This window comes from Aptenodytes patagonicus, chromosome 1 (assembly GCF_965638725.1).
Source record: "Aptenodytes patagonicus chromosome 1, bAptPat1.pri.cur, whole genome shotgun sequence".
In the NCBI taxonomy this organism is placed as follows: Eukaryota; Metazoa; Chordata; class Aves; order Sphenisciformes; family Spheniscidae; genus Aptenodytes; species Aptenodytes patagonicus.
Window position 1 is genome coordinate 146,743,378 of NC_134949.1, and position 14,067 is coordinate 146,757,444.

General features: G+C 37.0%; 1 protein-coding gene across 4 annotated transcripts in view; it reads left to right on the forward strand.

Annotated features, from left to right (window-relative positions):
• Positions 1–14,067, forward strand: part of NLGN4X (neuroligin 4 X-linked) — a 197,596-nt gene that overhangs the window by 56,750 nt on the left and 126,779 nt on the right. For all 4 annotated transcript variants that reach the window (XM_076358041.1, XM_076358065.1, XM_076358048.1 and 1 more), the window contains exon 3: positions 10,709–11,554. In XM_076358041.1, coding sequence (XP_076214156.1) covers positions 11,083–11,554 — 472 coding nt within the window. In that variant the 5' untranslated portion in view covers positions 10,709–11,082. The remainder of the gene's footprint in view (positions 1–10,708; positions 11,555–14,067) is intronic.

Below are 14,067 nucleotides of genomic sequence, written 5' to 3' on the forward strand. Positions count from 1 at the left end.
GGGCATGGTGGTGTTGGGTCGACGGTTGGACTCGATGATCTTAGAGGTCTTTTCCAACCTTAATGATTCTATGATTCTATGACTTGGACTCCTTAAACATAATCTTCAGGACGTTTTAATGGTGGTTGGCTTCAACTATGTTTTTAATGTCAAATACCTACATTCCAGTAGGAAGAATTGCTGCCTGAAGTATATTTTTCTAGTTTAGACAGAATATCTAACTTTTTCAAACAAAGTTATTGAGACGAACATGGGCTTTAGTAATGTGTCCAAAGTAGAGGAAACCTTTTCATTGTGTTAGGCAAAGATAGAAACTTTCCAGTAATGGGACTGGTAGGGTAAGCAGGAGGAGAAATGACAATTTCTGCATTTGTTGTTGGCTTTCCTTTTCTACTCGGATACCAGTTCTACATACTACAAAGCAAATACAATATATTACGTTAGAGTTCTGAAAGGCCTTTGATGCAAGAAAATATAATTAACTAAATGTGAGATGGCTTTGAAATTATGTGTGTAGTAGGCTGAAAGGGGCTGTCATGCAGATCATTCTGAGAAATTTGTTTTATTATTTTTACCTAAGAGAAAAGCATTCACTTAGTAATTCTGAAATTTCTTTTGGAATTGTTAAAAGACCATGAAAGATGATCTAATTTTTATCATTTGGGGAGGATGGGGTTGGAAGTGCAGGACCTTTTTAACTGAATAGAAAATTACCTAAAAAATATTTGATTTTTATACCCTTTTCTTTTCCCATCCCAGCCTAGCTGTCTGTTCTTTTCCTGCTGCCCTTTATGGAAACAAAGAGATAAAGTTGAAAAAATAGTGATTAAAAAAACAACCCAAACCCCAAGTAACTGATATCGAGATATCTTTTTCAAGCTTCCATATGTATGGAATTATTCTTTGCGGTATATCTTCTTGCTACTTTGTGTAACAATTTTAGAATTTGCATTTCCATAGGAATGGAATTTCAGAAGTCTGTTTCTTAGGTTTCTAGATTTTGTTGTTGGATTCTGCTTAATATTTAGTCAGCTGTTTTTGTTGTTTTACAAATTAATCCCACTTTTGCTGTTGTTGTTGTGTACATCTTCTCATATTACAGATTTGTCAACATATCTGATGTCAGATGACAGCCATATTTCATTAATTTTCTGGGGGAACATAACCTCTATTTTATTCCTCATTTTCCATATTTAAGCAATAAAGGAATAGTCTGTACACTGCACAAAAGCATGCACAGTCAACCTTGGACTTCAGGCATCGGTAGGGAGGAAAGATATGTGTGGTTCTGCCCATGAGGCTATGTCTCTTAGTAAATAAAATGGTCAGAGTCCTGTTGTCTGCCCCTGAGGCCACATAGCATAGCACAGTTTGCATCTCTATAGTGAAAATCTTTCTTACCTAAAAAAAAAAAAAGAGAGAGGGGAAAAAAAAAACCCAAGAAAAATATTTGCCTTAGTTGTACTGTCTGTTGAGAACTTCTGGCCTGGCCTGTTCCCTGAGGTCGTTCCTGTGCGTAGGCTGGAAGGTGACACAGCTACACAGTATGAATACTGTGGCAGGACAGTGCTGGAGCCCATGCTCTAGCCCTGTTTAGTTTACTGCTTAGACCTAAATTCCAGTGCTTGCTGGACTGGCCTAAAAACAGACTAAGATCTGGATCCATAACAGAAATTCTGTATGGTAATATTCTGCTTAGCTTTTAGGGTTCCACAGTATATAATATAATTTGCAACTCCCAGTACTTACGTCAGCTAGAAAGTTAAGAATTTCACACTTCATTATGAATTCAGCATAGACAGGACATTAAGCAGAGTATATGACATGGACTCTCTTCTAGGCGAGTTTTTAAGCTCAGTGTTTGGTGGGGAGAGGGGAAGGCAGCAGGCAGCATAGGAATGGTTGCCTTGTTATTGCCTCCTAGTGAGTGATTCTGGTGATCCCATCTTCTATAACATTTTGTGGAGACTCGTCTTGTTGAGACAAGCTCTCTCTCATCTTAAATATTAGGGGCTTAAGCCAGCATTTAGCAGGAGAAAGCCCACTAAGTTAAGGAGGAGAGCAGCACAGGAACAGAAGTTGGAGGACATTCTTCCCTTCTGCTGGTGAAGTTGTCCACTTCCTAGCAAAGAAAGACAACTTAAGGGGAAGAGTAAGTTGGAAAAAGTTTGATGATGTGATAGCATAGTAAAGATAATCCCCGGTCCCAATTTGTATTTCATGAAATGACTCTCCTACAAACTGCATATGGCTTGCTTGATAGTGAGAGTACCTCTCGGGGGGAGTTTCAGCTTTATGAGGCTGCAAAGTTACAGTTTTCTCATAGTCCAAGGGTGAGAATCTCAGAGCAAAAGTCTTTCAGTTTAGGATTGACAATGCTGCACACAGTCCTTGTAGACATCCCAGTCTTATTTGAGATCTAATGTTTGTAACCTGAAAGATGGGAGGTGTGGGTTTAGACTTCTTCAGGTTAATGAGGGCAGTCACTCAACTCTCCCTTTTCCAGGATGGGTGCATAACTGTGACATTATCGTATGAATGAAGGCAGTATCACCACCTGGTAACTGAACTAGGTAATGCAATGAAAACATCGTGCCTGTGTCGCCTGTGTAATTCAGTTCTAAGAATTTGTATAATAGAGCAGCAACTGCATTTTTCAGGCCATATAATGTATTGGGGTGGGGAGAGCTACATGCCCAGCTGGTTTAAATTTCTTTTTCCACCCTGTTTTCAGTTACTGTAACATTTGTAATGTTTCCTCTTCTTAGACTGGAATGACAACAGGAAGATATCAAATTCTAATCATTAAATAGCCTCAAGAGATCAAATTGCCTAACAATCAGTCCCTCAGACAGTTTCTCAGTTGGTTCAGACAAGAGTTTTAGTTTCTTCCATCTTTGAGGAGGGTACACACATAGGCTTAATGGTGAAGACAGAAAGAGGAATGAGACCTGTGAGTTTCCCTGTTTAATATTTAGACAAAACCTCATAGATTCCCTTAAGAATTTTCCTTTTCAGTTGTTTGACCTTTCTTACTGGAGAGAAGTTAGACCCATTCCATGTTAGAAATGTTTATTTTTTATGTCTTGCAGTGGTAATAGGTAACAAACATTGATATTTTTGAAGGTTTATTCAAATTATAAAGGTATATTCTGCAAACCAGAAAACAGGTATAAAATAGTGATTTTTGTATGCATGTTTCTTTTTTTTTTATATCCATAAATTGTTTCTTTTTACTCCAGGCATAAGAAATTTTGCTCTACAGGAGCTTTTGCCTTACAGAATCTCAGGGTTGAACATCCTCTTTCAGATCATAACCTTTTTGTTTTGGAGTAACACATCTGAATTTAAGAAAACAGAGGTGCAGAAAAGAAATAAAGAGAGACCCAGAGAGCGTTACATTTCTTTTACAAGGTCATGTCAGAAGTAAAAGCTGGAAATGAAGTCAACAGTTGTGCTAGACTGTACTGATGCTATTTTTTGTACATTTCCCTACTTGAAGAGTAGTATTTTCTTAAAACTTTGCAGCCACAATTAGACAAAGACTATCAAATAAATAAATGTATCTTGTGATCAACGTCCATGGTCATATTTTAGACATTGGACTCTTTCTGAACAAAAAAGACTTAGTACCCTGTCACACTACCTTGCAATCAGAGTTAATTGCTGCTTTATTATTTGAGAGTGTCACAACCTCTCTTGCATTATAGCTTCAGACATTTGAATGGTTATAGTGCCCATTCAGTTATAAGAAGCTTAAATTCATATAATGAATAGTCAAATTTTGATCTGAGTAGAACACACCTGGAATTTTGGGATAATTACTAATTTAAAGTTTACATTTATAAACAGTTTATGCCATGTTTTTTTTCCCTTCTAATAGTGGCACCTCATATTTATTTGCAGTCTTCATCAATTTATCTCAAGAAGCAGAAAGTATCATGAAAATCGTCCAACCACTGAAATTTTTCCATGCTTCTTATATGCAATACCAGTTGAAATTAGAGTTCAAAAGTCAGTGAGATAGGTGCAACAATCTTAACTGAGCATTTTCAGTTAGTCTTGGGTCCTCCTGGCCATAATGGTTTTTTATCATTTTAAATACAGGAAAAAAATAAGGGAAGACCATATCTATGATTGTTCAACAACAGCTTTTTATAATCAGCTCCAAACACCTGATTTTATACAGAATGCTTAAGAAGTGTATTTCTTCATTTTTTCTTGAGAAGGACTGATAATCACACTTCTTTCTCTCCATTTGCTTTTCAAATTGTTTTCATTATTGAGAGAATTGCAGTTTTCAAAAACAATGCAGGGACCACACAGCCTTTTCTTATAATCACATTGTTGTTTTTGATAGTGTATGAGACTTAGAAATTCAGAATAAGAGTGGTAGCTGCAGGCAAGAAGCAATGATATGAAATAAACGTGTGTCTGTTTTCTGAAAAGTAAATGGTGATTGTAGTTTCTCACCTGAGGGATCTACTGACATTGTCCGAGCCTATCTGAAAGACTTACTGGAGAAATTCATGGGAGGGTAAATGCAGCATGTTATTTGAAAAAAATGAAACTGGTTAATTTAATCATTGTATATAATTTGTATTGCTTTTCAGGCTTTAATTCCATATTAAAAAATATATATATATATATAAATTATGTACCTTTTGTCCTCAGTTATTTCTAACCATAAATCTAAGACCAACTTCAAGGTCCATAATGATGTTTGCATTTATTTTCACTTTAAGAAAGGATACATCATAGTTCTTAAATTTGTATCACTGATATTTTACTTTCTTTTCATTTATAATCTTTAAATCTTCAAGAGAGTATTAACTGTGAATTAGTAAGAGACACATTAGAATGTGATGTAAAAGACAAATGACAGTATTCTGAATCACTAAAAGCCCCTCTAATCCCTATTACCCGCTGAATTGCTGTGACTGAACAGCAATGTACTACCACAGAAACCATACTGACATTTAACTTGGTTAATCCATTAATAATGTAGATATGTAGTTCAGATACTCATCCTTAGTGAAGTTTATAATGCTAAGTTAGGTTTATTATAAATCTGGATTTGGGTTTTGTTTTTTTTTGTTTGTTTTAATAATAATTTAATAATACATTGTTCAAATCTATGCTTACAAAAATCCAACAAAATAAACAGATAGCTTCTATTAGGAAAAATAATTTCTCATAAGACTCTGCTGCATGTTAATTTGAAGCCAGGCATTGCTATAGTTACAGTTCGGCGATTTAAGAATATATATGATTTGCCAATTTCAGTTAATAGCCTTCCCACCCACCTTCTGAGTAATCCAGTCCGGAAACAGCACATTAGTTCATGACTGATGTTCATTTGTATTGTTCACTATGACTTTGTCTGACTTTTCTGAATGACTTTATGTAGCATGAGGAAGAATGAAGCTTAGCTCATTTCAATGTATCAAGGAAATAGTCCTAGAAGCTGGGGGGAAAAAAAACAAAACTAAAGAAATTATAACTGTTTTTTTATTTGAAAGATGGTAGACAAAAGCAGTATGCATTTACTGATATTTGGAAGAAATATTCTTTTGTTACTGAGCAAACATTTTGAATATAGTGATGATTCAGAAGTTACAGTGCTGAATTTGAGGCAGAGGTGCATTTAAACCTGCTTTGGGAAGAGCTTTTACAGAAAACAACTGTGTGATTAGTTTTCTGCTAAAGTTCCAAATTGTATATACGTATTGCTAAAATCAATACTGTAGGCATATTCACAAATTGCTATGCCTTGGGTAGTTCTTATTTACAGTCTCCTGCCACTACATTAATTTATTATAGAATTTTATGTATGTTTAAAACAGGATAATATTTTTAATTACTTTTATTTAAAAAAAAAAACAACAAACAACCACACAACCCCTTTCCCCTAAAAAAAAAAAAAAAATCAAAAAAAAACCCACCATAAAACCACCTTACTTCATAACTTTCAAAATGATATCTTTCAAGGGGAGGAAGAGAAGGGAAAGAAGAAAAGCCACAACTCACGTTCTTGGTAAATGAAATATTTTTGAAATCCCCGTATTCTGTGAAATGCACTAAATACTGTACAAAATATCACTATGAGGAGAATCTGAAGTTTTATTGATTACACTATTTGTTATTTTTGTTCTGGTGACTAGCCAGTGACGCTTAGGGTTCAGCTAATCAAGCTGACTGTATGCTTCCAGAGCATATGGCTAAAGAGGGGGATGTGGGTGTTCAACCCCGATTCTGTATTGAGATGAGACCTATGTACACATCAAAAACCTTGCCCCAGGGAATTTGAGCAGAAGGGAGGGACAGAGGCTGAAGGTGGTCAGCAACTGAAAGCTGAGGTGCACGGTAGTGCACTAGTTGGTTTAGATAAAGCCTGAGACATCCCAGGAAATCTGTGCAGTCCTCAATCTCCTGTGCTCCTATAATTTATATTTGTGTTTGGTTTTCTTGTGACTGTCCATGGCCTGGACAAGCAGGTAAAAAAAACTTGACATCACTTTAGAGTTTGCTATTCTACCCTGGAGCAAAGAGGACTTTTAAACCATGTCTCATACTTCCCCAGCAGGTACAGAATTACTCTAGAGCTACTGACATACTCATCTGCTCAAGCTGAAAAAGTGCTAACTGCAGATCCTGGAAGCCATCAGGTTAGCCCTGAAGGCCTGATTCATAGGCTATTTAAGCATCTCTGAGGGTGGCTTGGGGCATAGATTTATAATTGAGTACAAGCCGTGTTTTTAGTAGATGCACATCAGTGTTAACTTCAATCTGCATTTACTTCAAAGGCCATAAATGTCTCATTAGCCTCAAATTACACTCCTCTGCCAATGAAGAAGTCATGTATGAATGTATGTGACTTCAGAACTTCTTTGGCTTCTCTTTGTGTGTTGTGTTGCCAGAAGTTGCCATTTTAAACTGAATATTTTGATTTGGATTGATTGGTTTTGATTGTTTGAGTGGGTGATGCTTCCAACTAGGAAGTTTTTGCAAGAAAGTTTGTACACATTTTGCTAACACTTGAAGCAGTAAAAAAGAAAAAAAAAAAAAAAGGGAAAAATACAACACTATTAGTGATAATAATTAAAGACATGACAAGTACTTTTCTTTGTGTAGACTAAGTATGTAAAAGTGTATTAAATAGCTGACTGGATACATATAGATGTGCATCAAACTGTTTTTGGTATAATACCTAAAAACATTCTAAAATGCATACAGTTTTCTATTTAAGATTAATCTCTAATTGCAATTTGTAACTCTCCATTTACGTCTTCCAGCCTTTTTAATGATGCACATAGCAAAATCAGCTAGCTCATGAAAGTATAGATAGCATGTCTTCTTCCTTATCGCTTGATATTCTTACTGAAAATTATTCTGTGTAACTTTCTCTGTGTATGAATGTGTATGTATTTCATGTGTGAAACTAACCTTATGAAAATGGTAATTTCTCTAGTAATAAATCAATAAACTGAAAAGTGGGATATTTTCTGCCTAATACTGTCTTTGCAAAACAATTTTCTTCATGAGACTTCTGTTTAAAGACTTACTGTATACAGTGGTCATACATAATTTGTTACTTATGTAAAATTTTTGAAGAGACCTGTTTAATAAGAAATTATTAAAAACTTTGATTGCTTCTGTTGCCATTTAACTGACTAACAACAATAAATTTTAATAACCAGAACATGTTAAAATAAATAGTGGTTTTATTCTGACTTACCATCTTAGAATTGCTCTTTTATGGTATATACCTTGCCTGTGTTAATGCGCTTGTCACTATCTGCTGTTTGTTTATGTCTTTGTACTGGTTGGCAAAGGCTGCAGGTCTGTTATAGGTCAGGCAGCAGGGCTGAGAGAACTAGCTATATTCTGTGTGTTAGCCAACAGTATTTTTCTTTATGGATTCAAGATCCTTAAAATCTAAATGTCTATGTGTGCATGAATCAGAAATGTAAGCTATGTGTATGGTCCTGCTAAGGTACAGGGGAAAATAAAACACATTGTGTGAGTGGATTTAATACCCACAAAGCTAACTTTTGTTGGTCTTATTTCCTGGATGAGGAATCAGATAACAAATTCAGTTCCAGGTCAATAATGAATGTTTCCCTTTTCCTGTCCTTTCACCCTATTCAAAATAATGGCATATAACCAGATATTTGATCCAAAGGCACCCTGTAATTAGTATGGATAAATATTATTAAGTCACATTTTCGACAGTTGTATATTATCTCTAGTATGTTTATCAACTGAGGATTTCCACATTCCTTCATGTTGCCATTTTTTGTTCTCTCCATGCTGGTAATGTGTTCACTCTTGTTTATTTGTCATTCCCATTTTCTTTTTTTGTTTTGTTTCCTCTTTTTTTCATTTGCTGTTTACCCAGACAAGTTTTTTCTTTATCCATTTTTCATCATCTGGATCACTCTCTTTCCTTCCACCTTGTCAATTTTCTCAGTGCTTTATTCCACATTTCTTTTTCTTACATTGTTATTACAAACTTCAGCAGTGTGGATGTCAAGGGAGTAGGATCTGTTGCTCCTCCCTGAGCACAGATTAAATCCTCAGTTGGGTATGACTGGAAAATCTGCTTTGTGCTGCATGGTCAGAAAAGTGTACCAAAGTCAGGATGGGAGAGAGCATGAGGGACCACTACCCAAAATCAGTTGCCTGCTGCTGACTTCTGTGATTAAAGATGGTAGCAGAACTCAGAAGGGAAGGCGGTGCTTGAGGAGGAATTTTGGGTGACCAGTAGCCAGCTGACCACTCTGAGTGCCAGGGGGCAGCTGGAGTGGGGCTGCCCCATGGGGGAGGATGAACGAGGAACTGTGGGCACTGCAGAGCTGGCAGGGCAATACTTTCGTTAACAGGGCATCCTCCTAAAGCACTCCATTGAGGCTGGGCTGGAGACAGGGACAGGACCCTGCCACCGCCCAACGATCATCAGGCCAGGCAGGGTGAGGAGTCAGATCCAAGGCTGACCTGGGGATCCAGTCAGGGCAAGATCCAGGCTGGGCATTGGTCTGGGCACAGGGCTCCCTGCAGCATAGCTCAGGCAGGGACTGATGGCCCCGGGCAGGGTTGAAATGGGGTTCTATGGCCATGGGCAGGGTGGGGGCAGGTCTCAGGTGGGGCTTGGCAGGGCCTGCAAGGGCTGATGGTGCCCTCAGAGACATGCCACTTACAGCTGTTACTGATTTGTCCTTCAGACACTTAAGTTGCAAGTCCTTTGGAGGCAGCATCTGAGCCTATTATCTACCAGTGAAAATGTCAATAGAAATTCTGGTTCACCATAAATAATATATATCTGATATTTTTCTGGCCTCTGGTGTTCAGGTGTTTACAAAAATTTGCGGTACAAGTACTAAAATTAAGTCATTGAAGAATTCCAGGAGTTTTGAAAGAATGAAATATCTTTCTTTCGGATGCCTTTCCTTGTATAAAAGAATCAGCATAGATTTCTCCTGTGGTTATTTCTGGGTTGTTTGGGGGTTTTTTTATGGGTTTGTTTTGTTTTTTTGGGTTTTTTTTTTGTAATTTGAAATCACTGTCAACAGCTACTTACCTTGGTTTTTTCTGCTCTTGAAATCTGATTTTATATCTTCATGAGACAGAGTCCTGACTGAAAACAGGACCTGGCAGTTCACCTATGTATGTTTTATATATGAACGTGCGTTCATCCTATCAAATGTAAAGTATCAGTATCAGTTTCCTATAACAAGAATCGTTTTAGTTGTGGAATTGTTATCTGTCGTTTTGACTTGAATAACGGGTAAAAAGGAACTCCTCCGTTTCTTTGTGCAGGGAGAATAATGTAAGTATTAACAAGTGCTGTGTGTCTATTTTTACTACTTGTAATGGTTAGCATATCTATATGAGTGACTTGTATTTCATTAAAAATTGACAGAATTGTTGTATGACTTGCCTTCTGTCTAAAAATTAAAAGGAGGAGCATGCAAGAAGGTAATGTTACATAATTACAACACTACGTAGGTCAAAATCTGACTTTTGAGAGATTGTCTCATGCTTTTTTTTTCTTCTCAGTTTCCATTGTTCCTTTTTGTCAAACATAGAACAAAGAAAACAGATATGAAAACCAATAACTTTGTATCTAATTTTGACTAACTGTTGTCACACTTGCTTTGAACTAATGTAATGCTATTACATTAATTGGAATTTCTGAATTAGATGGAGGTAAATTAGGTTGTCATACAGAAGAGCAGGCATACCTGTGAAAAATACTTATGTACAGAAATCATATCATAACAAAGAGAGATTATTAAATGCAGCAAAACATTTAATGAATGTTTGTTGTGGGAGTGCAAATATGCTTGAAAGGGAGATGCTGTTTATTTAGGGCAGAAAATACCCTGCAGCTAGCACTTAAACATGATACCCTTCCTGAAAGCAGCAATGTTTGGGCTGTGGTTTGGTTTGGAAGTATATACGGGAGCAGAAATGTTTGGTTTGCGGTATAAACTCTGACAAGTTTGTGGCTTCAATTTTCAGCTCTCGTACCTTACGTATCTTTGGAAACACGTAGCTGCCCATGGTGCCTAAAGTTCGTAAAACATTTGGCATGGAAGTAGTGTGTGAATTTAATTGTTTGGTTTGGGTTTTTTTTTTTTTTTTAGATTTATGCCAATATGAATGTGTCTGTTGATTTGAATTACTTGTTTTCTCTTGGCCACAGGCTGACTGAGTGGGCTGGACTTCACTGGAAGGAGCCATTTCGCTGGGGAAGTGGAATAACTGTGGATCCCTCCCTGTGCTACTTTCTGGGAAGTGCCATGCGTTGCCAGGATTAAGCCAACGCTGAAATCTGGGATGGGCCTTAGGGGCAAACACTCCCTTGTTTCTTCTGATGTTGGGATTTGTCTACGGCCAGTCAGCTGAGGCACCTACCACATACCAGCTTTTGGTTTTTCGCTGCCTGAACAAGGTTACGTTTTCCCTTACTTCATCTCCTTTTGACTACTTTTTTATTTTATTAGTTTTCATTTTCCTTGACTGATTAATTTTCTCCTGGCTGTGGAAAAAAGAGCCCTGCTGATGTTGATTTAAATAATGTCGAAACCAATGGGACTCCTATGGCTGCCTTTGGTCTTCACCCCAGTGTGTGTCATGCTGAATTCTAACTTCCTCCTGTGGATAACTGCACTGGCTATAAGATTTACTCTCATCGATGGCCAAGCACAATACCCAGTTGTTACCACGAATTACGGCAAAATACGTGGTTTAAGAACACCTTTGCCCAATGAGATCCTTGGTCCAGTGGAGCAGTACCTGGGTGTACCTTATGCCTCTCCTCCAACCGGGGAAAGGCGATTTCAGCCCCCGGAGCCACCGTCATCTTGGACGGGTGTCCGCAACGCCACACAGTTTGCCGCCGTCTGCCCGCAGTACCTGGATGAGAGGTCACTGCTCAACGACATGCTGCCCGTCTGGTTTACAGCCAATCTGGATACTGTGGTGACATATGTTCAAGATCAAAATGAAGACTGCTTGTATTTGAATATCTATGTGCCCACAGAGGATGGTAAGTACTCTTAAGGACCACACTGCAGCGCACTCACCAGTTCTGCACACGAGTAGTAGCCAGGTATTTAAAGCATCTTGCTCAGCTTCCTCCATGTTTTATCTGTGGAAATGGGTCATGCCTCTGAACACGCATTATAAGTAATACTTCGTAGACTGAATGTGCCTTCATGAATTCTCTCTCATGTTTCTGTGTAACACCAACTGCAATTTCATTTGCAGGCAGTGGCCAGGGTGCGTAAGCCAGCCTTAAGTTTACATCTGAACTACAGCTCAGCATCATTCACAAGAGAGGAAAGGGGAAATAAACATTAACCAGAAGTAACATATTTATTTTCCCATCCATGAATGGTACAAATACTGCCACATACTAATTTTTAAAGGAAAATTTCCCTAATTATTTTTTCTTTGGTTTTATTATAATACCTCTGAGCCTACTGTTAACTCTGCTTGATTTAAATAGATAATAGAAAGTTGTTATAGTAGTTCAGTCTGCAGTTTTTTCCCAGGATTTTTACCTGTGAAACTTTTCAGTCCAACTTGTTTTTCTTCATGATTTTATTATTCAGAGCTGAACAGGTGGCCTTAAACTTTCATCTCTTTTCTGCAATCCTCTCTCAAGAGGGCTACTTTAAACCACCTTCTATAAACAAAAAGGGTGAACACAATTGGTAACACACAACTCTGAATGTTTTCATGATCTCAATCTTAAAAATTCTAGCTTTATGGCATGCAGAACGTATCTTTTGTGGTTCTGAATGGTATTGCTTCCTATAGATGAGAAGACCTGTTTTCATCAGGCCCCAAATGAGTAAAGGTTATTCTATACCATAAGGAAATAAAAAATTCTACCAGCAATTACATTTAATATTCTGCTAAAAGCCAGTTCTTTCAGCCACTTAGAATGTAGTTACCGATGCATAACGTGACAGATTTCTCCCAGATATGCAAATCCCTTCACGTTAGCTGAGGGTTTGATTTGCATAACCAAGGCATTGTTATTTCTCAGTAACCATACTATAAATATGCAAATTTTGTACTTTGATTATTATAATCCTTCTGCCTTGATTGGCTTCTTTACTCAGAATTTCCAAGCTGTTTGCCAGCAATAAACATACCACCTTCTTTTCCTGTTCTCATCAGCTGAAGCAAAAACCTGAAAGCTAAAAATAAAGGGGTAAGGTTTGGGAATACTGGGAGATCTGCAAACATAAATACTACCAAGCTACTTAAATGAAAAGTGCTCTGAAAGAAAAGCTGTGTGTATGGGGCTCTGCGCGTGCATGTGTATGCATGTGTGTGTGCATGCGTGTAGACGAAGGAGCAGATCTTTCCACTCAGTTCTTTCCCCTTCCAGTCTCATTGCATTGCATCTCACTCCTTGGACAACAACAAAGATAATTCTTTCCCAGATTTGTTTATGTTCTGGATTTTATCCTTCAGCTTTTAATTAGTAACTAGGGTAAGTTTGCTCTAAGAAAGCATTTCAGGTTAAGATTTTATTTGTTCTTACTGAAGGAATGTCAGGTCTGCTAACTCAGTCTTATTTTAAAGCCCAGTATTAATAAATTCACATGTTCCTCCAATCTAGTAATAAAAAGTTTCATCCATTAATTAAGGAAGACAGGAAATTAGACATGGAAAAATAGATACAAATATCTAGGAAAAGAATGTTTGATATTAAATGGATAATAATAAAATACTGTGTGCTGAATGACTAACAACCTATAAAATTCCTCATCTTGCATGTAATAGCTAATGGCATTTGCTGTTAAAATAAAAATAGGAAGAACTGAGAAATTTAATTTTACCTGTTGTAGACCTTTTTGTCCACTTAATTCCGCAAAAAGTGTATGTCTTACTCGTCCTCCTGGTTTTAGATTTTTTTTTTTTTTTACACTAAATAGCATGTAAAGGGAATACATTTGCTTTTATATATTCTCTTCAAAAAATAAACCCATGCATAAAAGAGTATATAGCTGAATAATGAGAGGCAAGGTTTGATGTCAGTGATGAGCTGAAGGCAAGATTGTTCCTGTACAATATGACAAGCATTTTTAACAGGTTTCAATGGGGAGTGAGAAACTTAAAAATGAATAAATGGAATACATTATATTTTAATTGTATGCTGTATATCTTATCACTAGTTAAATATAGCTTTTTTGGTGAGGAAAATATGCAACCTTCTGCTCAGAAAGATGATTAAGGAGAACTGACCTACAGAGCACATCTTCTAAGTTCGTGTGTCTCCAGATCATACTAAACATAAATAGCAAGATCTCAAAGTGAGTGACTTTGAGTTAAATTCACATTTTCAATTCTTTCTCAAGTACAGATTTATTTAAAGGAGCTTTGAAACTGTTTTGTGTCCAGAAGAAAAGGTGGATGGCATCGTCCAAACCTAATTAATGTTGTGACTATGAAACTTAATCTGAATAATTTTATCTTATCTTTTTTTGTTTTTTATACGTCGGTGAAAAGAATTGATGAACAACTCTAATGAATTAACGGTGT